Source organism: Vipera ursinii, assembly GCF_947247035.1.
Source record: "Vipera ursinii genome assembly, chromosome: 1".
NCBI lineage: Eukaryota > Metazoa > Chordata > Lepidosauria > Squamata > Viperidae > Vipera > Vipera ursinii.
In genome coordinates, this window is record NC_139512.1 from 341,453,592 (window position 1) to 341,478,888 (window position 25,297).

At 42.8% G+C, this 25,297-nt stretch overlaps 2 protein-coding genes across 4 annotated transcripts in view; one reads left to right on the forward strand and one right to left on the reverse strand.

Moving 5' to 3' along the window:
• The window catches only part of CAMKK1 (calcium/calmodulin dependent protein kinase kinase 1), a 122,685-nt gene extending 121,890 nt beyond the window's left edge, over nucleotides 1–795 (forward strand). The window contains exon 17 of one of the 2 annotated variants that reach the window (XM_083372777.1): nucleotides 564–795. In XM_083372777.1, coding sequence (XP_083228903.1) covers nucleotides 564–636 — 73 coding nt within the window. In that variant the 3' untranslated portion in view covers nucleotides 637–795. The remainder of the gene's footprint in view (nucleotides 1–563) is intronic. The other variant, XM_083372778.1, reaches the window with a different exon arrangement.
• Nucleotides 796–15,652: 14,857 nt separating this feature from the next.
• Nucleotides 15,653–23,618, reverse strand: C1QBP (complement C1q binding protein). 2 transcript variants are annotated; one of them, XM_083368818.1, is made up of 6 exons: nucleotides 23,312–23,618; nucleotides 21,417–21,567; nucleotides 20,237–20,321; nucleotides 19,042–19,137; nucleotides 17,125–17,250; nucleotides 15,653–16,095 (listed from the first exon to the last, which is right to left on the reverse strand). In XM_083368818.1, the coding sequence occupies exons 1-6, from the start codon at nucleotides 23,544–23,546 to the stop codon at nucleotides 15,946–15,948; spliced, it is 843 nt and encodes a 280-aa protein (XP_083224944.1). In that variant the 5' UTR covers nucleotides 23,547–23,618; the 3' UTR covers nucleotides 15,653–15,945. The 2 variants fall into 2 exon arrangements, with proteins under 2 accessions (XP_083224944.1, XP_083224945.1); XM_083368819.1 differs by having other exon boundaries at nucleotides 17,125–17,247; nucleotides 23,312–23,617.
• Between the last annotated feature and the right edge of the window lie 1,679 nt (nucleotides 23,619–25,297).

Consider the following 25,297-nt stretch of genomic DNA (forward strand, 5'->3'; position numbering starts at 1 on the left):
CATTAGTCATTATTAATTTTGTTTGTGTGCGTGGCTTGCTGTGTTGTGTGACTCCAAATCAGTTGACAGCTTTATGGTTCAGCACATTGTGTGAGTCCAAAAAAATAAATTATTTTGGTAACTGAATTAAATGTGTTAGGTAAATACAGCAGGTAGTAACTGACTCCTCAGATTTTTTGGCACTACTGTTTTTCCTATACCCAGAGATGTCTGGGACTGAACATTAAGCCGGCTGGATCCAAAGTGTATGTGCCACTGTTGAGCACATTAATAAAGGACGATTCTAGTTCTCTTGGTTTCAAATAACATTCTTTTCTATTGAATGGCACTTGTCAATACATGCTTGTCCAAATGTAATTTTCTTTCGTTTGTGGAACCAATAAGACAGTCTTTCTCAACTTTTATGATGTGTTGCATTCAGTTCCCACAATTTCCCAGCCAGCAATAATGTATGTGCATCTGCAGTTAACCTCTTGTATGAAGGCAAATCACTTACAACAGGGATTGTTATACATTGCTTCTTGATTTTGTGATGAAATGTTCTTCCTCTTGATGATGTGTAGAAACCAAGGAAGCCGGGAAGGGCTTAAAGACCCAGAACTGCCCGATGTGAATGAAGATGACACGACCTCTTGAAACTCCTTGAATCACACTGACTGATCATCCAGCTAGAGCTGCTGCTGTAACTATTGTAATTGGTGGTGTTGTCTTGCACGCCATGCTGTTATCATCAACCAGGGTTTGTGATCTGTGGGAGAGAAAGAAGAAGACATAAGTACAACACGAAGGACTAAGACAGCAAACACCAATCCAAGATATGATCCACCGAATAGCTAATTCTTCATACAACCTGCTGCCTGCATTTTCCCCCACGATGTAAGACATTTTGATGTTGTACACTTGATATGTGCCTCTTCCAGCTGTGTTTCATGTTTTGGTGTGTGGTATGTGTCAGTTTTGCTGAATGTTCCCTGCTAGGAACTGCTCAGTTAAAACTTCTATTCCTACTCTAATTTTGGCATGAGCTGTTGAGCAATCAGATTGCAAGCCCAGTATGTTATTCAACACATTAGAAACTTTGCATCTCTCTAACTGCTGGGTCAGAGTTGCAGTAACTTTGGCTTGTTTTGAAATGCAACAGCAATACAGTAGCTCTGTGGTCACTTTGCTTCCGCATGATTCTTAAGTTGTGCATGTCTGTATCTGTTAGAAAATGCCCAGTCAGGTTGCTAAAAACTAGAAAGGCTTCTGGATTTCTCCTTCTTTAGATATTTCCACCAATTCTGAATTATCTGCTCATTTACAGAAAGACGTTCCAAATTAAGAGAGCTAAGATGTCCCCTTGTCTTCTGCCTTCCTTCCTTTTTGCCTTCCTTCCTTTTTGCACATAGGCATAGGTTTTTGCATGCTTTTGGACCAATTCCTAGATCCATCTCCGTGTGGAACTGGGAAGGCCTCTTCTGTGAAATGATGAATGCTGCTGCTGGCCAGAACCGACAGTACCGTGCCGTATGATTCACAATTTGACTTTACAAAAGTTAGCATCATATGTTCCTTCCAAATAATATCCAAAAAAGCAATTCTGATGTTACATTAGTAATGACTCTGTCATGTGAGAATTCTGCCCCTAGAAGATAGTTCTGGATTCCGAGTTCTCATAGAACTGGGTGTGTTTGGAATTTTGAGCTAATTTACTTCTGTATCTGCTGCTGCAAAAGACAAACCGAAAAATGTCCATTTTCAAATATGACATATTCTGGAGTTCTGGAGGTTGAGGAAAAGGGTGGTCTTTTTTTCCCATTTATTCTTGATTTCTCTTACCTCCCTTCATTGCAACTCAAAGCTCTTGTGACAGATTTCACTCGCTGTCCTGTCAGTAAACCTCTCCTTAATCCTTTCTAGTCTAAATATTTAGAAGAAATTGCATGGGCCCTAAGTTTCTTTTATGGAATTGTTGATCAGCATGCAGGAGCCTTGTCATTACAATATACAAAAAAAACCCTTGATTCGCTCATACACATAATCAGGATCAAAATTAATGGAATGTAAATGGAGCTTTTCTAGTTGCACTAGTAGACCTCCTCTAGTGAGATAATTAATTGTAGAGATGCTCATTAAACCAGATTCGCTCATTCCTATGTTTTGAAATAAACACACATGGATAGCCAGTACATATAATATGCTGTTGCAAAATGTCAAATTTAATCACTGGGATGCATTCTCAAATGTTTGCCTATAGCTATGAATCTCAAGCAGAAAATACTTCTAAGGCCATCTTCGTGACAAGAGGGCCTGCCCTTTCAGCAGATAGTTGCCTTTCTGCCTTGATTTGTATTTTCTGAAAGAATCTGTCACTGATTTCATATTGATTGCCAATAGATACCCAAAAGTTCTGGGCACGGATGAGAGCTAAATGTAGAAGAAAAAGAATCTTTTCCAAATCCAAGATACATTTACAGTATAGCAAACCCTTTTAGTTCCTGTCAGAATTTTAATTCCTGCAACAATTTTAGTCCATCACTGGATAAAGAGCAAACTTTTGCACTATGCATTGTAAATCTATAAGCACACTTATTCAGCGTCAGACTCATTAGAACTATGAAGAATGCAGGGGGAATGAGAGATAAGGAATTTCATTCTCTACTGGTTATCAGGATATCCTCTCTGGGTTTTACTACAGGGATGAGCAAGCTGCACTGGTGTTGAAGTCATTCTCACCAAAATAATCTGGGCTGCGTTGGTACCAAGTTGATTGAGACTAAAGGGAATATTGTTGGGGAAGAACTAAATATGATGATGCCACTGATTCTTTCACTTTTTCACATATCACACACACACAATCTCTTGTCTTACACCCTATTTTCTGACTCTTCCTCATACTGAAATGGGGAGGAATTTATTACCCTTACCAGCATCCAAATTGACTGTTTACAAAGAGAGTTTGAACTTCTAAACAAGGGCTTTATGAAATTATGACAAAGACTACATGTGACACAAGGGCTATTGGTTGCCCAGCCTATTCTACAAAATCGGATTGTTTTCTCAGATGTGTTTAATCTGATAACCAAGTTAATCCATTTTGGGGTTTGCACAGCTAAAGGAATTATGAACTAACAGAATAGGCTGAGTTCTGTTAAAATAAAAAATTAAACAAATCTTAGTATATTGTATGAATGCACTATTACGTAGGTTTAATTAAGTAGGTTACATGTACATGTGAACACAGCCCAGTATTTTTTTATGTTTTCCTCTACAAAGCAAGAAAAACATTAAAGGAGACCTTCCAAACAACTTCTGTTACTTCATTATAATTCTGCCAATTTAATCTCTCTTTGAAATTTACACTCAATATATCACAGCTTTTACAATGATAAACTTAAATCTTGAGCATATTTAGAATTGGCCACCAAATGGTAAGAAAATAATGGCAGAGACTTACAAAAAGGAGATCAGATTCTGACCTATTTCTGAGTCATGTGCTTCAATATGTACAAATTCAGGTCATTTTGAAATAATCCTATTTTTGTATGACTGATGCTTAAATTAAGGGATGGAAAGATGGACTTTATGCGACTTGTCTTCATTTATAAATCTGTCCCATATTCTCATCAGCAAATTCAGAATTATTTGTTTCATTATGTTTAATATTTTAAGGCATTATGATAGGCAATTGGGTCTGTGTACTTAGCTAAGAAAATTTGGAGATATTCAAAAACCAAGTCTTTCTAATCCCACATATTTGTCTGGCAATTATGGTTAATTTGGTAAAAAAAAATGTAACTTAAAAATGAGATCTTCAGGTACCCCTGTAAAAAAAACCTGTTCCAAAAATGTATTTCATTTTTATGTAAATTTTATGAAGCAGTTGATGTCCTTTCCCTCTGACATTAAAGTTGATTTCAACAATTATTCAAACTCATAACAAATCATTTTATTTTCTTCTGTTTTTCATTTGCAAGCTATTGCAACATTGACTTTTAATTCTATTTAATCCTACCTTTTACTTGTATAGTACCTGTGTCGTTGTCGTCTAAATGGATTACACTTCAACTTTCTAGAAGATCAGAGAGAACAAATGTTCTTGTAGTTGTAACAGAGCACTTAGGAAACCACAAAACTGTCACTTTGGTGCGTGTCATGGGCAAAAGTCTTCAGCTGGTTGTTTAACAGCATGTTTGTCAGCACTTTTTTTTTTTAATTCCATTTATATCCCGCCCTTCTCCGAAGACTCAGGGCGGCTTACAAGCTTAGCAGTAGCCTTCATTCTATGTATATGCCTGCTTATTAGGGCTTTCACACACCCCCAGCGGCATTATTACAAAGTCAGCTTAATTGCCCCCAACAATCTGGGTCCTCATTTTACCTACCTCGGAAGGATGGAAGGCTGAGTCAACCTTGAGCCTGGTGGGACTCGAACCTGCACTAATTGCAGGCAGCTGGTGTTACTTAAGGAGGCATTAGAATGCCACAATTAACAGGATTTGGTATAGTTTGTAGCCAATCAATTCTGCCAAACTAACCTTACCTCTTTTTTTTTTAATCGAGTTACTAGTTTAGTAGATCAGAATACTGTAAACCAGTGTTTCTCATCCTCAGCAACTTTAAGATGTGTGGACTTGAATTCCCAGAATTCTTCAAAGTACATCCTGGCTGGAGAATTTTGGGAATTGAAGTTTACATGTCCTAAAATTGCAGAGGTTGAGAAACACTGTGTAGATCAGGGGTCTTCAAACTTGGCCCTTTTATGACTTGTAGACTTCAATTCCCAGAATTCCTCAGCCAGACGCACTGGCTGAGGAATTCTGGGAGTTGAAGTCCACAAGTCATAAAAGGGCCAAGTTTGAAGAACCCTGGTGTAGATATATGGTACCTGGAATTCAGCAAAGCTTTTTATACAGTCTATCTTGATAATCTCTGTAATAAAATGGTAACAAACAGGCTGGATGGTACTAATGTTAGATGAACTCACAACTGGGTGAATGACCACATCCAAACACTGCTCATTAATAGCTCCATTTCAGCCTGGAAAGAGTCAAATGCCACACAACTGTATCTAGGTTGTGGGTTCAGCAGAGTTACCATAACATGACTGAAGGACTTGGAGGGACATATCAAGCTTGCAGATAACACATTGTTGGGAGGGGAAGTTGTTATTTTACAGGTATTCCTCACTTAACAACTATAATTGGCACCGGCAATTCCATTGCTAAGAACTGAGGTCACTAAACAGGCAATCATGTGAGAGCAATAGACTTATGAGGTCACTTCCCATTCTGTCATTAAAGAAGTCACCTCAGTCATTCAAGAAAGTCATTCAAGTGACTGCTATTTGCAATTTTACGTCCTCATCCTACATTTAATTTAGTTGCAAGCCACTTTGGAAACAGACAAATGGTGATCACATGACCACAGGAACCATGATGATCAAAATGCAAGGATTGGTCACAAAGCTGTGTTTTTTAACACCATAGTAACACAATGGTTGCTAAACAAGGCAGTAAGCAAGGATTAGCTCTAAAGCAGAAAGATGATTCAAAAAGAACTAGACAGGCTTGAAGAGTGAGCTGAAATAAATAGAATGGAACTTAATCAAGAGAAACGTAAAGTACTACTTCTGGACAGGAAAAAATAGGGCAAAATTTAGCTTGGGGGAGATCTGGCTTTACAATAGTACAAGTGAACAAGATCTAGGTGTTCTTGTTGACCAGAAGCTAAATGTGAGCCAGGAATGTAATGTAACAGTAAAAAGGCAAATGCTGTGTTGGGGTACTTTCACAGGAACACAGAGTCCAGTTAATGGGAAATAATACTTCCATTTATCTGCCATGGTCACATTCCATTTGGCACATTATGCCCATTTCTGGGCATCACAATTCAAAATAGACAGTGACAAATTAAGTTCAGCGGAGTGCTGCCAATATGATGAAGGGTTTAGAAACAAGCCCTCCAAGAAACAGCTAAAGAATCTCTGTTTGGCTTGCAAAAGAGACAACTGAAGGAAGATGGGACAGCAGTGTTCAACTATTTGAAAGGCCGATATATAAAAGACGAAGTGGATTCATACCTTATAGACTGAGAGAGCAGGACTAGAACTAACAGCTGTCAGAAGGAACATTCTAGCTATACTTGCTATTGGCCATTGGAAGAAGCTCCCATATGGTGGAGTTTTCCTCAGGAGATCTTTCAAACAGAGGCTAAATGGTCATCTGTGAGCTGGATCCCATGCTATACTGGACTAGATGAGCTTTCAGAGCTACATTTCCATAATTCCATAATTTGTAGACATCATAGCCAATGTTGAAGTGTATATACTATAATTTGCAGGGTACTGAGACGTTTATAGTGAGATATTCACTTATAAAAATTTACGTGCCGCCTTTTCACTGGATTGTAGGTGACTTTGTGTCACCTACACAAAGTCTTGGCTCCTGGTGACTACATTGTCAAGTCTGCATTTTTCAGTGTTTTCAGAAAAAGTTTGCCATTGCTTTCTTCCCAGGAGTGAGAAAGAGAGTGACTGGTCCAAAGTCACCTAGTTCACTTTGTGCCTAAGGCAGGATTAGAACTCACAGCCCCCCTGAAGATCCCATGAAAGACTGATATTGGGGAGGGTAAAGGTAAAGGTTCCCCCGCACATGCGTGCTAGTCGTTTCCGACTCTAGGGGCCGGTGCTCATCTCCGTTTCCAAGCCGAAGAGCCAGCGCTTGTCCGAGGACGTCTCCGTGGTCATGTGGCCGGCATGACTAGACGCCAAAGGCGCACGGAACGCTGTTACCTTCCCACCGTAGTGGTCCCTATTTTTCTACTTGCATTTTTACGTGCTTTCGAACTGCTAGGTTGGCAGGAGCAGGGACGAGTAACAGGCGCTCACTCTGTTACGCGGCACTCGGGATTCGACCCGCCAAACTGCCGATCTTCTGATCGACAAGCTCAGCGTCCTAACCCACTGAGCCACCGCGTCCCTTCATTGGGGAGGGTAGAATACCACAAAAAACTATGGTGTTGCTATTGATAAGGCCATTCTGGGGGCCCTGCCTTCTTTGTCTCTCAAAGAGACGATACCTCTAGCTCTCCTTTCAATTATACCGTATTGGACAGACTCCCCCTGGTACAGGTGATCCTGAAGGTAATAAACTCAAGCCATCTCCAGCCAAATAACATGTGGGTTGCCCCTGCTTCTTTGAGGTTTGTCCCCTTCGTCTTCTGCATACCAGCAATTGTAATTCTTCCACCACCACCACCCCTCCTCAGAGTGTTCCAGTAAAGCAAATGGCCAATAAGTCATGCTGGAATGAGAAAGGCTACTTTTAGTTGTTTATTTCTGCAGAAATAAAGTGCTTCACACTTAGGACAGAGGTCCAAATCAACCGCCCTGAACAAAAAGTTAGCTCAAACCTTCATACAAAACGTTTCTTCATTGTTTACAACATGTCAATCTATGCAATTTCTTTCACAAGGTTAGTGTTTACATTTGGTTGATTACATTTGTCTTTTTTGGTACTATACAAGATGACATTTGTTCTAATTTAGTACAAGATAGCAAAATCTTCCTAATCCTATCATTGTCAGGAGTTTCCTGCTGCATTTCTATAGTTGTTCAGTTTCATAAGGAAGCTTAGACAGTCTGGTGGGCAATTTAATCAGTTCTGACTTTGGTGACTCGTTTCTACAGACTTTGATCATTCCTGGCTGACTTGGTGTGGAAAACATTATTTGACACCTTTGAATAGGATTCCTTTGAAGTGATGGGATTTGCTGTTGTTCCCTTTCGATTTTAAAATGGACTTTGCATATTTGAAGGATTCCATTATTTTATATTCTTAAGCTGTCATCAAGCTATCAGTTAGTGAGGTTGCAGAGCTTTACTTATTCTAAGGGTTTACAAGATCCCACAGTGCTGAGAATTCCCTTGCCATATCTTAATGCTACTTTGCACTCGAGGAGAAATTTCCTGACAGAACAATTAACCAGTGGAACAACCTGCCTCCAGAAGCTGTGAATGCTCCAACACTGGAAGTTTTTAAGAAGAGACTGGACAGCCATTCGTCCGAAATGGTATAGGGTTTCCTGCCTGAGCAGGGGGTTGGACTAGGTGACCTTCAAGATCCCTTCCAACTTTATTATTATTATTATTACCATGACTATTATTATAAATCCATGCTTCTCCTGTGTTGGTATTTTGTGTTATGTTCAATGTGAAACTCATAACCCCCAACTCCACCACAGAAACAGAAGGCATGACAGTGTATGTCAACCTTGTGCCAAAAACTTGTTGGGAGCAATGCTTAAGAATTCCCAGGAGAGAAACAGTAAATTATCCAGCCACCCAAGGGCCACTACACTGAAAATATGTACCACGAAAAGGTTAGGGTTGCAGTTGTGTGCATCTGAAGGTTGGGGTTGCAAACTTTTGTACTCCAAGAAATGAAATGGGAAGGGGGACAGAGATGGAAATGCTAATAAAGTGCTTAAAATTAAAGTACTGGCTGAGCTGTGACTGAAATGAGAGACCCGGGCATTGCTCCTGACATCTATGTCATCAGTGAGTAATTCACTCATTTCTGGAGACTAAAGACTCGCCATTGTTTTTCGCATTCTGCAACATTTTTGTTTTAAAAAAATTGGAATAAAAATAATGTTATTGTGACTTACATATCATTCCAGACTTGAAGGCACCCATGTGTGCATGCAAGCACACACTCACACAAACATGCAATGAGCACAGGGAACCTGTAGGCTTTTGTAAAATATTTTGAGATTAGGAAAAGTATTTTACATCAAATAAACCCAGGGACTGGATTGGCATTGGTTTCAGGCCCGGGTACAGCATGGAGATGGCATTGGTCGCGCTGGCGGGCCTGAGATAGGGGTTATTCCTCTGTCCTGGTCCTATTAGATCTCTCAGCGGCTTTTGATACCATTGACCATGGTATCTTGCTGCGAGGCCTTGAGGGGTTGGGACTGGGAGGCACCATTTTACGGTAGTTCTCCTACCTTTTGGGCCATTCGCAGACGGTGTTGGCAGGGGGGGCAGAGGTCGGCCTCTAGGCCCCTTAGTTGTGGGGTGCCTCAGGGGTGGGTACTCTCGCCCCTCCTGTTCAACATCTATATGAAGCCGCTGGGTGAGATCATCTGTGGTTTCGGGGTGAGGTATCATCAATATGCTGATGATACCCAGCTTTTCATCTCCACCCTGAACCAACCCAGTGATGCCCTCGACGTGATGTCCCATTGCCTGGAAGCGGTACGGATTTGGATGGGGAAGAACAGGCTCCGGCTCAACCCGGCCAAGACTGAGTGGCTTTACGTACCGGCATCTCGTTTAGTCCAAGAGGTTCCATCTTTGGTTATGGGAGGAGAGGTGTTACCTCCCGTTGATAGGGCACGCAATTTAGGCATCCTCCTGGATTCATGACTCAGTTTTGAAGATCATATTGGAGTCGTGGCCAGGGGGGCATTTGCCCAGGTTCGCCTGGTGCGCCAGTTGCGCCCCTATCTGGACCGAGATGCCCTACGTACGGTCACTCACACACTTGTTACCTCCCATGTAGATTACTGCAATGTTCTCTACATGGGGCTGCCCTTGAAGACCACCCAAAGGCTCCAGCTGGTGCAGAATGCGGCCACGCAGGTAGTGATGGGTACATCCCGATACTCCCATATTACACCCCTCCTGTGTGAGCTGCATTGGTTACCGGTTGTCCTCCAGGTGAGATTTAAGGTACTGGTACTTACCTTTAAAGCCCTACATGGCTTAGGCCCGGGATATTTGCAGGACCGTCTGCTGCCGGGAACGATCTCCCATCGCCCAGTATGCTCACACAGAGAGGGCCTCCTCAGGGTGCCATCGGCTAGACAATGTCGGCTGGCGACCCCCAGGGGGAGGGCCTTCTCTGTGGGAGCACCAGCCCTATGGAACCAACTTCCCCTTGAGCTCTGGATGGCCCCGGATCTCCAGTCCTTTCGCCGCGGCCTTAAAACACTTCTTTTCCATCAGGCTGACCTGGACTGACGACAGGGATTTTAAAAATGTTTTTTTTTAATTTTTAACTTCAATTGTAATTTATTTTATTGGGACTGTTAATTTAATTCTTTTTAAATTTTGTATCGTTGTATTTTATTGTTGTTAGCTGCCCTGAGTCCTTCGGGAGATAGGGCGGCATATAAGTCCCAAAAATAAATAAATAAATAAATAAATAGGAGGCTGAAATGGGACAGGCTAGTTGGGGGCTCAGTGGAGTCGGGGCTTTTACCTTTTTATAAGAGGAAAAAAATCTGCTTCAAGTTTGTGGAAATGCCTGTATTGTACCAGAGAATCATGTTGGTAAATTTGCATCAGATAGTCAAAAAAAGTCATCATCCAATCTGTAGAGGAGGTGTTGTATGAATCAGAAAAGCTGTTTTCTCCACCCTGCCCATTTTAAATAGGTTGCTACAGTTTTACAACCTTTTTGTGATGTTCTAATTATTACGCTTTTAATTAATTAATTTAAAACATTTATATAGCCACCCATCCAGCTCAGGATGACTCCCAATTAAAGGTTAAAACAACATATAAAATCACATTGAAATTATAAAACTAAACATTTCATAAAACATTTCATAAAGCTAAACATTTCATAAAACCTGTATGAAATTTCATTAGATAAAACAATAACTAGAAAATAAAACTTGTCACATTCCTTTGGTGCCCCCTACTGGATTCCAAGTTTAAGATTACTGGTATGAACATTTCATCCATCTCATGATTCCATGAAAGCTTACCTATGTCTTATTATTCTTCCTTTGTAATGTTTTAATATTAAAAATGATAACAATTACTAATAACATATAGCATGCATGTGCGGGGGAACCTTTACCTTTACCTTATATATATATATTATATATATATATATATATATATCCTTATATATGGACCTTTGGTCATTCGGGTTTTTTCCCGCGTAGAAATGAAGGTGTAGGCGCAACGTTTCGACGGAATCCCATCCGTCATCATCAGGCTGGTGGCTTCTGCTTCCTTCTTCTGGGAGAAGCATGTGGTAGTGGCTGTTTGTTCCTCTTTTTTAAACTGCCAGAGGGTGTGTGTTCTGTGGGTGGAGGTGTGCTCTGATTGGGTGGGGGATTAAGTGTGTTCTGATTGGGTGGGAGTGTGTTTTGAGTGCACCACCACAAACACGAAGCCGAACAAAAGCAGCACAACTCACCAGCTCAGGTCTAAGGCTGGCAGCTGAGACCAGCCCATCCACTCAAAACACACCCCCACCCAATCAGAACACACCCACCACTCAAAACACACTCCCACCCAATCAGAACACACTTAATCCTCCACCCAATCAGAGCACACCTCCACCTACAGAACACACCCCCTCTGGCAGTTTAAAAAAGAGGAACAAACAGCCACTACCACATGCTTCTCCCAGAAGAAGGAAGCAGAAGCCACCAGCCTGATGATGACGGATGGGATTCCGTCGAAACGTTGCGCCTACACCTTCATTTCTACACGGGAAAAAACCCGAATGACCAAAGGTCCACATACAGACACCCGCGAAAACCTCAGAAAACAAATATCCTTATATATATATATATATAATATAATAACAATCGGAGTTTTTTTGCAACATTTTCAGAGATCGTTTGCCCTTGCTCTCTCCTCAGGACTGGGAGAGTGACTGCCTCAAAAAAACCCTAAAATCAGGATTAGAACTCAAGTCTCTTCATTTTTTGAATGCTTTAATCTTTACATCAAACTGACTCGCAAAATGAAAATAGGTCATAAAATATAGAATTGGAAGGAATCGCTCAAGCTTTTGAGTCCAACCTCCCACTCAATGCAGAAATCTAAAACCTCGAGAAGTATCCAATAAAAGGGAACCCCCATGTCTGTAGGCAATTGCCCTCAATATTAAATTGTTCTTCCTATTAGTTTTCTGTTACTGTAATATACATAGTCCTCATTTAATGACTGCTACATACAAAGACCATTTGCAGTTAGGAGTGATCAGAATGTAACTTTACAACCTGTCTTTGCATTTATGACCTTCACAGGTCTGTGGAGCAGAGAAAAGCCGAAGATCATGAGAAGACTCACTATATTTCATTTAGTGACCACTTCACTTAATAATTGCTGGTCCCAATTGTGGTCTTTAAACGAGGACAACCTATGTAAATCCACTGTTCTCCTTCTTGCACTATAGAATGATATAGAGGTAACGTGAGCTTCTGTTTGCATGACACTCAAGAAGTTTCCTGTGTCATTTATAATAGTTGATTAAAACTCTCCTCATGGAATTGAGAAGTTTTAAAGTTTAATTTCTCATCCAACATTAATATAATAATAATACAGTTGGAAGGGACCTTGGAGATGATCCCCTGCTGAGGCAGGTAACCCTATACCATTTCAGACAAATGGCTGTCCAGTCTCTTCTTAAAAACTTACAGTTTCTGGAGGCAGGTTGCTCCACTGGTTAATTGTTCTGTCAGGAAATTTCTCCTTAGTTCTAGGTTGCTTCTCTCCTTGATTAGTTTCCATCCATTACTTCTTGTCCTGCCTTCAGGTGCTTTGGAGAATAGCTTGACTCATTCTTCTTTGTGGCAGCCCGAGATATTGGAATACTGCTATCATGTCCCCCTTCGTCCTTCTCGTCATTAAACTAGACTTACCCAATTCCAGCAACCGTTCCTTTTATGTTTTAGCCTCCAGTCCCCTAATCATCTTTGTTGCTTTTCTCTGTACTCTTTCTAGAGTCTCAACATCTTTTTACATCATGGTGACCAAAACTGAATGTAGTATTCCAAGTGTGACCTTACCAAGGCATTGTAAAGTGGTTATTAATACTTCACGTGATCTTGATTCTATCCCTGTTAATGCAGTCTAGCACTGTGTTGGCTTTTTTGGCAGCTGCAGCACACTGCTGGCTCATATTGAAGTGATTGTCCACCAGGATTCTAAGATCCCTCTCATATATAAACCTTAGGCCCGCAATGGTCAACCTATGGCATGTGTGTCAAAGGTGACACGCCGTATTTTGGGTGACATGCCAGCATTCAGCAACACCCAACAACTATTGTCAAGAGTATGCACGTGATTTTCGGAAGGTTGTGGAGACCATACAAGGATGGGATGTGGCCTTGTTTGACTTCAGGACGTTATGCAAGAAGGCTATGCTCTCGTTGAAGCTTCGGGAACCTCCAAAAATTGTGCAAAAACAGGGTGTGCTTTTGTGTAGATTTCGGAAGCTATAGAGACAATGGAAAAACGTTCTCTGCTTCAAAAATAGAGGCCTTGTGTGATCCAGAGCAGCCTCAGGTAGGCCACAGAAAGAGGAAGACCACCTGCAGGTTAGCAGAGTGTGGCAGATCCTGAGGAGCCTTAAGCCCTTGGGGCAATCATGCCATTCCCCAAGGCTCGCACAAGGTGTGCTTTCTGAGTGCCAGCAGCGGTGGTAGGGTTGAAATTGAAGCCCAGGCCTCTATTTCAGGCCCAGTCTCGGGACTGCTGAGTGGTGCTGTTCAGGGTGGCCTAGATGGGGAAGTGAGGATAGAAAATTGCCTCTTTGTTTGGAGTAGCTGGGTTGACACACCAGCTGAGTCAAGTTAGCCATCTTCTGGATTTATGACATGCCGAGGCCAAGAGTCACCATCACCGCCTTAGGCAAAGCAAGGGATGACTCTTAAATAAAACTGTCCATCTAGAAATAAACAGAACCTTCTCTGCAGCAACCCAAAATAATGGAGTTCTCTTTTAAGTCACTTGCATATTACAAAATATGCCTTTTTTGTATTGGTTTCTGATACATATTAGGGCAGCACACCCCCTTAGAATACATCCTTAACTAAGTGGGTCTTCCGCAATCCAGTGCTGGAAAAGGCTGCTTGGCCACTGGGCCGCATGAAGGGATGGCCACTCACCCCCCCCCACACACACACACCCATGTTAACGCTGCCCTGAGCATCCCGCCAGTGCTAGCACCACCCCAAGTGTCCCACCGGCACTAGTGCCACCCATAGCGTCCCACCAGCGCCGCCCCACCCCCAAGCGTCCCACCGGCATTACTGCCACCCAGAGCATCCCACCGGCACTAGCGCTGCCCCGAGCATCCCATTTGCACGTGTGTATGCACTCACATGTGGCCATTTGTGTGTGCACATGCGCTTGCACGTGGCCCATTTGCACATGCGCACATAGCGATGCCTGCTTCCCTTTCCAGGCCGCCAAACCAAAAAGGTCGGAGACCTTTGCTTTAGGGAACTCCAAATGGGTGATATGTGAGCATTCCTCCTATCCTGACCTGAATACAGGTAGTCCTCGACTTACAACAGTTCACTTATTGACCATTCAAAGTAACAACAGCACTGGAAAAGTGACTTATGACCATTTTTCACACTTATGACCACTGCAGCATCCCCATGGTCACATGATGAAAATCTGGATGCTTGGCAACTGGCTCATATTTATGATGGTTGCAGTGTCCCAAGGTCATGTAATCACCTTTCGCAACCTTCTGACAAGTAAACTCAATGGGGAAGCAGATTCACTTAACAACCATGTTACTAACTTAACAACTGTGGCAAGGAAGGTTGTAAAATGGGGCAAATCTCACTTAACAAATGTCTTGCTTAGCAACAGAAAATTTGGGCTCAATTGTGGTTGTAAGTTGATGAGTACCTGTAGTTTTGTTTCTGCACTTGAAGCATGACACAACCCTGCTATACAGATGTGCATGCCTTGTTAAATCCAATGTACTGCTTAGTGCATTATTACTAAGATTCTCATGGTCATACTTGCAAACCACCATGACTGAAGTAGTAGATACATTGCATAAATGCTTAAATATAAAAAAGGTAAAGGTTCCCCCACACATGCGTGCTAGTCGTTTCCGACTCTAGGGGCCGGTGCTCATCTCTGTTTCAAAGCCGAAGAGCCAGCATTTGTCCGAGGACGTCTCCGTGGTCATGTGGCCGGCATGACTAGACACCAAAGGTGCACGGAACGCTGTTACCTTCCCACCGTAGTGGTCCCTATTTTTCTACTTGCATTTTTACGTGCTTTCGAACTGCTAGGTTGGCAGAAGCTGGGACGAGTAACAGGCGCTCACTCTGTTATGCGGCACTCGGGATTTGACCCGCCAAACTGCTGACCTTCTGATCGACAAGCTCAGCATCCTAACCCACTGAATTACCGTGTCCCTTAAATATAAAAACACCTCCCTAATTTCCTAGGCTACATTAAACCACATGGCTCAGGTACGCAGATCCAGGAAATATTTTAGCATGCTGTGGGAACTAAGCCATCAAATCAAGCTATAAAAGCAAGTATCCGAGGGGTCCTTGGTGCTCTCTGAGCTTGGTTGTTTTCTTGCAGACATTTGCAGAGCAGTGCTCAGCACTGATGATGTTACCTAGTTTGGGTAATGAAACGTTTACAAGAAAACAACCAAGCTCAGAGAGTACCAAGGATCTCTTACTTCAACCTTGAGCTACAAATATTCTCCTTTATTGGTGAGCATGTTCAGTATCTTTGGGTAAAGCATATTAATGTTGATTTTAACATGGCAACATTCAGTTAATCCAGGTTGAGTTCTGCAGTTGGGTAGGAACTCCATATATCTGAACCACATCAAATTGGAAGAAAGCCAAGCATACACATTTACAATAATAGTTCAACATTATTTTTTATTTTCACATTATTTATTTTTCCTTTTTAAACTGTACAAACCTCCACAAACTAGTTGACAGCTGGACGGTCTACAGTTGCAGAATGGCTGCAATGTCCCATTCCCCCTCTGACCCCCAAGTGGATATAATCAACTCCAGAGAAAAGCTTCAATTCTCTCTTCTCTAGTTTCCTGGGGTTTTAAAATTAGAGTCCAGGTTTTGGAGGGCAAAAAGTAATCCACTCTCAAACTCCCTCGAAAGAAAGACTGACCTCCACACAGCTCATTCAGCCTACTGACATTTGACAAAATGCTTCAGATCTTCAAGGAACCGAATGTACTCTTTATGCTCCAGGGCTGTGCTGAGGTTCACAAGCTCATCTGCAAATGTATTGTCCACCCCTCGGTCGGCCAAGAAATCCATCAGGTGGTCATACAGGGCCTGAGAACATGTAAGAAGAACACAAGAAATGCACACATTGTAGAAGGACAGCTGTGTCAGTCAGTCTATGGTGGGGAAAACAGGTGTCTCGTAACACTTTTTCCAACAAATGTACTTCATTACATTTATTAAATTAAAATAAAAACTATCAGCTTTCATGAGCTTCTTTATCAGATGCTCAAGAAAACCTTTGAGTAAAAAAGTTCTCCAGGGCTATGGTACCAGACTATTTAAGACAGGGGTCTTCTAACTTGGCCCTTTTATGACTTGTGGACTTCAACTCCCAGAATTCCTCAGCCAAGCATGCAAGTCCACAAGTCATAAGGTTAGTGGCACTTCCAACCCTAGCTGTATTCACTTAATACCAACTAAGTCTTTAAATATAGATAAAATATTGAGTTTTTTTCAAGTTTATAAAACACTCCACAGGGAGAGAAATCCCTATTTTTTTCAATCTGTCCTAAATTGTGGGATCCATGATGGGAGGACCATTTGTCTCAAGTAGGAATGTTCAATGATTGGAGTCACACCAAATAAACTCTAAACCTGGATTCAAAAAATAACCTCTCTTTTGAGTTGAGCTTAACTCCATGTGACATCTTGAATTGGTCCCTTCAGGTTTCTTAGCAGCAGCTCAGTAATGAGAACCCCACTACAATGTTCAACCCAGATGCTATACCCAAACCATATTTTGGCTTTAGGCAACAACCTGGTTAACACAACATTGGCTGGTTCCAAACAAGAAACTGACTCATAAACCATCCAATCTGTTTTAGCCTAGTCTCTTGTGTGGTGTGATTCCAGCACCTCCTTCACTCGCCATGCCTGCAGTACACACTCTTATACTTTTGTCAACCTGGCACCCTCCAGATTTGTTGAAACTGCAACTTCTAGAAATCTCAGACAGCCAACTCATGCTGGCTGAGAGAACTGCAATCTCAGCCTATTTAGAGGCTACAAAATTGAAGAAAGTCATTTCCTATAAACAAACTCATAAAAACTTACACAGTGAATTACAAATTCTCTTACCCAGTCTAGAGAGTCAGTGTTGAGAGTATAGTTGTTGTCCTGCCATTCTGAATCTCCAGTAGGCTGGAAACTGACCTCTTGGATGGAAAAAATATCACTTTCTCCTTCTCCACTGTGGCTAATCTGCTGGGCAGAACAATTCAAATGGGATGGGTGAAAAACCAAGTCATTACCAAGCAATTCATATTATTTACTCCCTATAAACTATAGAACACTTATGATCTATACAATATGAAGACTTTCTTACTTACTTGGTGTATTACTGTAACCACAGCAGAGTGCTTCTGCACAAGTCAAACCACCTGTTCCATTACAAACATCTAATTTGGCATCATATGATCCAGCCATCTGCCCTCATGATTGGGAGGACTTGCATTATACACATTGTGCGTCTAGGGAAATTCCCTTCCATCCCACAACAGGCCTATTTTGCAGAGTCAAAAGAAGACAATATCTCTAGCTCAGGGTTGAACTATGGAATCCTTGGTGCTCTCTGTGCTTGATTGTTGGCTTGCAGATGTTTCATTGCCCAACTAGGTAATATCACCAGTGCAGCTCCCACACTCAGTAGCACTGATGATGTTAGCTAGTTGGGTAATGAAACGTCTGCAAGCCGACAGCCAAGCTCAGAGAACACTACCAACACTTGTTCAAAAGAAGCTGCTGGTTGTATTAGCAGTGGCTTCCTTCTCAACAAAGTAGCACACTCAAGAGTGAAGATGGGGGAGCGTCATTGGGAAACAAGAGAAGGAGTCGCACTTGTGGGTTTTTCTAAAGGCATATCTGGATGGATGCTGCTGGAACAGAAATCTGAATTAGATGGGCTTTTAGTCTGATCATAGGGATGCGGTGGCTCAGTGGGTTGGGACGCTGAGCTTGTCAATCAGAAGGTCGGCAGTTTGGCGGGTCGAATCCCGAGTGCCACGTAGCAGAGGAAGCGCCTGTTACTCGTCCCAGCTTCTGCCAACCTAGCAGTTCGAAAGCATGTAAAAATGCAAGTAGAAAAATAGGGACCACTCCGGTGGGAAGGTAACAGCGTTCCGTGCGCCTTTGGCATCTAGTCATGCCAGCCACATGACCACGGAGACGTCCTCGGACAAGCACTGGCTCTTCGGCTTTGAAACGGAGATGAGCACCGGCCCCTAGAGTCGGAAACGACTAGCACGCGTGTGCGGGGGAACCTTTACCTTAGTCTGATCAAGCATCCTCTCTTCAAATTTTTAAGAACTAAAAAAATAATTAATATAAAGTATAATGCAATAAAAAAAGGAAAAAAAAACATTTTCCAGCAGAGTGAATCCAGACTGCCCATAAATAACACACCATATTGCACGAGCTCTGTGACGCAGTGATTAGAATGCAGTAGTTCAGACAAATTTTGCCCACAGCCTGGATTTTGATCCCGACTCAGGACTCAAGTTTCCATCCTTCCAAGATTGGTAAAATGAAGACCCAGATTGTTGGGGGCAATATGCTGACATTTGTAAACCACTCAGAGAGTGCTCTAATGCACTATAGAACAGTATATAAGCTTAAGTGCTATTACTATTGCTATGATGCAGTTAGTTGGTGCACAGGTATTCCCGATTAAAGCTTTCTCAATCCAGGTTTATTCACCATGCACAGTGGAGCTTGTGGGAGTTTCAAAAAAAATATCTGCAAGGGCATTTAGCTCTGATATTCCGTTTACCTAAATAGAAAGCTAAACATATATGTTCAGTGCACCATTTCTGACCTTGCAAAACTGATTATATTACATTCCCTAAATCCTTCTTCTGGTTGGAATGTCAGCAATGATGGAGAAAGCTTAGTTAAAACATCTACTTCATCACAATCTCCTGTTTTATGTTGATTTCCAACCCTGGACAAGAGGACTTCATTTAGGGAAGACAAGAGAGAGAAAATGACCACACTCACTTCATCCTCAGGGTAATGGCAATCTAGCACAAGAGTTTGCTTGGTATCATCTTTGGTTACTTCTACAACAAAGTTTGGGGTGGATGTCAGCTCAGGCTGTAGAAGGAAGACAACAACGTAAACCTCAGAACCAACGACACCAACCAGATCGTATTTGATTGCAGCAATTCGGATGAAATGGATGAAACTGTTTCCCATCCTGTTCTCATCATAGGAAGCTGCACAGACCTGATTCCCCCGAAATGCTTCCAAGTCTTCTGAAATTAAGGTACTCTGTGCAGAATTATGCTTTGTGTAAAGCACTGCAGTAAAAGCAGAGCCTTTTGCCTACCATTTCCAGATGCCTATTGTATCCAAAATACTGTATGTCATCTGCATCAATGCCATTTGTGCAATAAGAAATAACACAAAAAGCTGCATTGTGACTATGCAAATAATGCTGAAATAAATAGATGTAACATACAATTAAGTAATTATTGTCACAAAGATAATGGAGCATCTGTTGTACTGGGCATGTCCAGACATGAGGTTGATCTATTTTCATTCTTTATACTGTAGAAACGAAATCAAGCTATGTTTCTGTAAGGTCTTTATTGATTATTCAAAGTCTGAACTACAGATAGTCCTCAACTGATGACCACAATTGAGCCCCAAATTTCTGTTAAAACATTTGTTAAGTGAGTTTTGCCCTGTTTTATGACTTTTCTTGTCACATTTGTTAAGTGAACCACTGCAGTTGTTAAGTTAGTAACCCGGCTGTCAAGTGAATTTGGCTTCCCCATGAGTTTGCTTTGTATGCCAAATTTGGATTGCCAACAAAATCGTCACAGCTGCGACTGTGGATGGCCCTAGTTTGGGGGCTGATACAGGCAAAAGAAGAAAAAAGACCCATATTTGGTTTGGGTTGACACAGGGTGTTCAAAAAAACACTTGACATATGTATGCGTGTGTGTGTGTGTGTGTGTGTGTGTGTGTGTGTGTACATATACATATATTTCATTCCTTTTCAAGGAGCCTAATGTAGCTCCTGTTAGCGTTGCAATGAAGAGGACTTGGGGGAAAGTTCATCACCTTCATTGAGCTATGAAGGTCACCTGCTTTTAACTAGGATCTTTCACAAGGACATAAATGCTTCACTGATTGTCTACACTGCCGAGTCCTACCCTGCCCCCAAACAAAGGAACTTTTTTTTTACCTCTGCCTCATCATCCTTCTGTCCTTCTGGGGGTTCATCAGCGCTTGGTGGAATGCTGTTATTTACATTGAAGGAAACGGTGATCCTAGGGAACAACATACCAACAATGAACAAACCAAGATTAATGCAGGAGAGCAGCCTTGACTGTAACACATGACCTCCAAGGCTTCCAATTTCTCAAAAACTGTAACGCACACTGACCCAGCAACAGGTTCAAATGAATTGCCTCAGTCTGAAGCCCTATTAATCAATCCTTAAAATTTAGTTACCGTATTGCCAGAGTTGTCACATAGTAATCAAATCTACTGAACTATGGTGCTGGAGAAGACTCCTGCGAGTCTCCTCCTCCTCCTGCAAGTCCCTTGGACTGCAAGGCGATCAAACCAGTCAGTCCTAGAGGAGATCAACCCTGACTGCTCTTTAGAAGGCCAGATCCTGAAGTTGAAACTCAAAATACTTTGGCCACCTAATGAGAAGGAAGGACTCACTGGAGAAGAGCCTAATGCTGGGAAAGGTTGAAGGCAAGAGAAGAAGGGGATGACAGAGAATGAGGTGGCTGGATGGAGTCACTGAAGCAATAGGCGTGAGCCTAAATGGACACCAGAAAATGGTAGAGGACAGGAAGGCCTGGAAGAACGTTGTCCATGGGGTTGCGATGGGTTGGACACAACTCCGCAGCTAACAACAACAATCAAATCTACTGATCTGCAGCAGTCTGATTCTGATCTATCAACCTTGTTATGTCTGTACATTATGCATGTAACTATTACTCTATTAACAAATGTGGTATAAGGGTGAGAATGCTACTAGTGTGGGGCAGACCCAGTTTCTAATCCATATTCAGGCCCAGATCATCAATGGGTGAATTCGGTCCAGTTAAGAACCTCTGCCCAATACAACTTCTGCAAATGTCTGGCTTCCTCCAGACTTGTGATTCTTCTATGTTAAATGTAATCTCTCCAGACCAGACATGTCAAACTCGTGACGTCATGTGACATCGTGCAACGTATCGGTACGGTTTTGCCATTGCTGGCAATGGGGCGGGGGTGGCTTGCATGTGATGCGTCCGGCCCGCAAGCCGGCATTTTGACACCCCTGCTCCAGAATATTTAAGCAATGGACTTTCCCCTGAAATCCGGAAAGCAGGTTCGGTAACTAGCCAACCTTCTTGCCCACTTACATTTCCCCAGCCACTTTCCGTGTGAGCTTGGCCTCAGTGCCATGGATGTCCAGCTCCCACCCTCCAGACATCTTCGGCAGGGATGTGTGTTTCTGGATCTTCTTCTCCTCTTTGATTTCATCATTTAGAAACTCAGTAAAAGCCTTGTCACCTACAGATTGGGAAGAACAGCAGCTAGTTCATTTTATGCATCCAAACTGTACTCAATATAGCGAGTGCTACTTCCAGCGTGTGAGTCCCACAATGACATTACTAATTACTAAAGCATTGTAACACTTAATCACAGCAGATCCCCACACCAGTTAACTTTGGTCCATGCAGAAAAAAGTTAAGTAGTTTTGAATCTGATCCTAATTCTGGTGTAGATTAAACTGACAGCAAAAAATGCTGAAAGGTGTCCAAGAAGCCCATCTACAATGTTGCCAAGAAATGAAGTTTTTATTTTTTACCATAGGTTTGGGCCCAAAGGAGCTTACCATCAGTAACAGACAACAGCTCTACCTTCGTCAAACCTATGGATAAAAATCTCACGTAATCTTCAATTCTAGGCTTAAGTACCCAAAAGCTTTGGGTTCACAAAAATTATTACATAATTTATTACATGGGACAAGATTCCCACAGATGCTATGAAAACAGGAATCTCAAATCATTAGCTATCCAATCCCTTTATAATCAGATTCTTATTTTTTGAGCAACTGTTCACTGTTGAGCAACTGTACCACAGTTATTCAGACCGAGATGCATCCAATTGTATTTTTTATACTGGAAACTATACAGGTTTGCACAAGGGGATTACAGAACTCCAAATGTTACTTTCAATCCTATTCCAAATAGTTTCTAGTCTGGAATTCATTGTCTTCATGGCTGACCAATATTAGATGAAGCTTTTCAGCCACCGTACTTCTCACAAGTTTTAGATCAACCTTCCCCAACCAGTGTCCTCCAGAAATGTGCAGACTACAGGTCCCAGAATTCCTCGGGGAAGGAAGGACCTTTGCAATAGTACTAGATCTAGAAAATCTGAAAAGGGCCAGTAATGACTGGAAGAAAGTAAGATTTTGCTTGCATGGATGATCTTCGGTTTGTGCTCTTCTTTTCCCCCTCTCTCCAACCTGCAGCCCATTTCCCCTTAAAACAACCCACGTGAGCTCTGTACAAGCCGAATCAAGATAGGATTTTACTGCACGCACATGGCGCCAGTTAATACCCGTGCACACCTTGATGCGGAAAACATGTCTTGCGGGGTTGCAATTTGCGCCTCGCTATTTTACTCAATTTCTACGTGTGTCTTCTCCAACTCGTCCCTAACGACCTTTCTAGGCAAAAAAACAAAACGCATGGGCCCCTCACCACCACTCCCGCGTACCTTTTCGAGATTCAAACTAAGTTGTCCTAGTAGTAAAGCATCGACGTAGGAATGAGCCACCTGGTTTGATGGGTTTGGGGTTTTAACATTGTTTTTAACTAACTTACTACACTGGGCACAATCATTTAACTTTAAATCTTGTATCCTGTATTCTTATTTTTATTGCCCTGTACACCGCCCTGAGTCCTTCGGGAGAAGGGCGGTATATAAATCAATCAATCAATCAATCAAATAAATAAATAAATTTAACGAGGCTAACCTTGGAGCACCAGCATCTAAAGCTCCTCGGGTCGTTCACCCGTCATCCCAATTCTTTTAATCCTCGCCTCTTATTCTCCAGCACCCCTCGAGCCCTAGCATAACTCCGATCCTGCTGGGAGCAGGTTAGGAGCGGAAAGCAACCCCCGACGGAATCCAATGACTCCCTCCAGATCGGCCGCGCCTAACCCAGGAGCCGGGCTGCTTCCGCGGGAGTAAAGGGAATGCTCGCCCGGCTCCCGACTCCCCCGCGACTCATCCTTTCTCTCACCTTCGGTATGAAGGCCGCCGCAATGGCACGACACGGAGGGTGAGCCTCGCAGAAGGCCGGGAAGGCCTTTTCCGGAGCCGCGGAGCACCCAGAGCGAGCGGGTGAATGGCCGAGCGGCCGCAGCGGCAATAACGGCGGCCGCGGGACGGGGCGCGCTTGTCTGCAAAGGCAACAGCGGCAGAGAGGAGCGCGTGGCGGCGGCGACGGCGGATCGCAAAGCCCGGGCGACCAGCATGGTGAAGGCCGGAGAAAGACGGAGCAAGGCAGAACTCACGTGGGGGGAAGCCCGGAAGGGAGGGAGGGGGAAAAAAGGAAAGGAAACCAAGGTCGTCGCCCCAGACTCCGCCTCCTCCATCGTCCCTCCCCCTTTGAAAGAAAGCGCCGAAAGCGCTTTTGGCGCATGGGCTGTTTCAAGCGGTGCGCCCTGCGCAGCTGGTTGTTTTGAGGGTGACTTTGGCTGGAAAAAGGGGACGCGGTGGCTCAGTGAGTTAGGACGCTGAGCTTGTCGATCAGAAGGTCGGCAGTTTGGCGGGTGGAATCCCGAGTGCCGCCTAACAGAGTGAGCGCCTGTTACTCGTCCCAGCTTCTGCCAACCTAGCAGTTCGAAAGCACGTAAAAATGCAAGTAGAAAAATAGGGACCACTACGGTGGGAAGGTAACAGCGTTCCGTGCGCCTTTGGCGTCTAGTCATGCCGGCCACATGACCATGGAGACGTCCTCGGACAAGCGCTGGCTCTTCGGCTTCGAAACGGAGATGAGCACTGGCCCCTAGAGTTGGAAACGACTAGCACGCATGTGCGGGGGAACCTTTACCTTTACTTTTGGCTGGAAATGCTGGGGTGGAGTTCTGCATTTCCAGCCGCGGATGCTTCGGGAAGCCCAGTTTACAAAGGCGGGAGGGTAACGTCGCCCTTGTCTTTGGCTGAGTGTCTTCAGCGGTAGATTATCCCTGTTTCCTGAGGCGCTATCCTTTGATCAATACCATGGCACATCTATGTTCACAAACCTGCCATGAATAGAATCAGGGCTTTTTTTCTCACAGAACGCTCAGAACGGAGTTCCGGCACCTTTTTTGGATGGAACCTTGTAGGGTAGGCAAGGCGGGTTGTATGACATGTGTGAGTTCCGGCACCTTTTTCTTTTACAAAAAAAGCACTGAATAGAATAATAGGATGGGGAAGAGTAAGAATAGAATAGAATAGAATAGAATAGAATAGAATAGAATAGAATAGAATAGAATAATTTTTATTGGCTAAGTATGATTGGACACACAAGGAATTTGTCTCCGGTGCATAAGCTCTCAGTGTATATACAAACAACAAAGTGATAGATCATAAGATACCAATAGGAGAAGGCAGAGGAAAGATGAGAAGATGAGGAAGACGTGAAGGATAATAGCAATACAGCCTACTATATTAGTAAATATCTAGGCCTAAGATAGTGTTGTGGGAATTAGGTGTTCAACAGAGTAATGGCATGGGGAAATTATCTTGGTGTCTAGTTGTTTTGGCATGTGATGCCCTATAGCACCATCCTAAGGGAAGAAGTAGAAACGGGGATACTAAGCGGGGAGAAGAATGTAATGTACTTTGACAATCTGTTTTGCCATTGATGATGATGATGATAACTTTATTGTCACTTTGAATGCACACCAATCGGCATACATCAAAATGAAATTTCGTTGCATACAGCTCTCAAAGGGTCACTACCTCCGATATATATTCACAAGGAATCCACAGTTGCATCCCTTAATCCGGATCAAATATTAGATTAGGAAGTTAGCAATTAGTGTGGTTGTGGTGTCTTAATTATTTTAAGGTTTACAAGTGCTGAGAATTTCCTTGCTGTGTTTTCGTTGGTTCATGCTACTTTGTACTCAAGGTCCATGCTTGTCCTGTGTTGGTCTTTTGTGTTATGTTCAGTGTGAAGCTCAAACTCCCCCAACCCCAAAATCTGAAAGCCTGGCAATGTATGGTACCCTTGTGC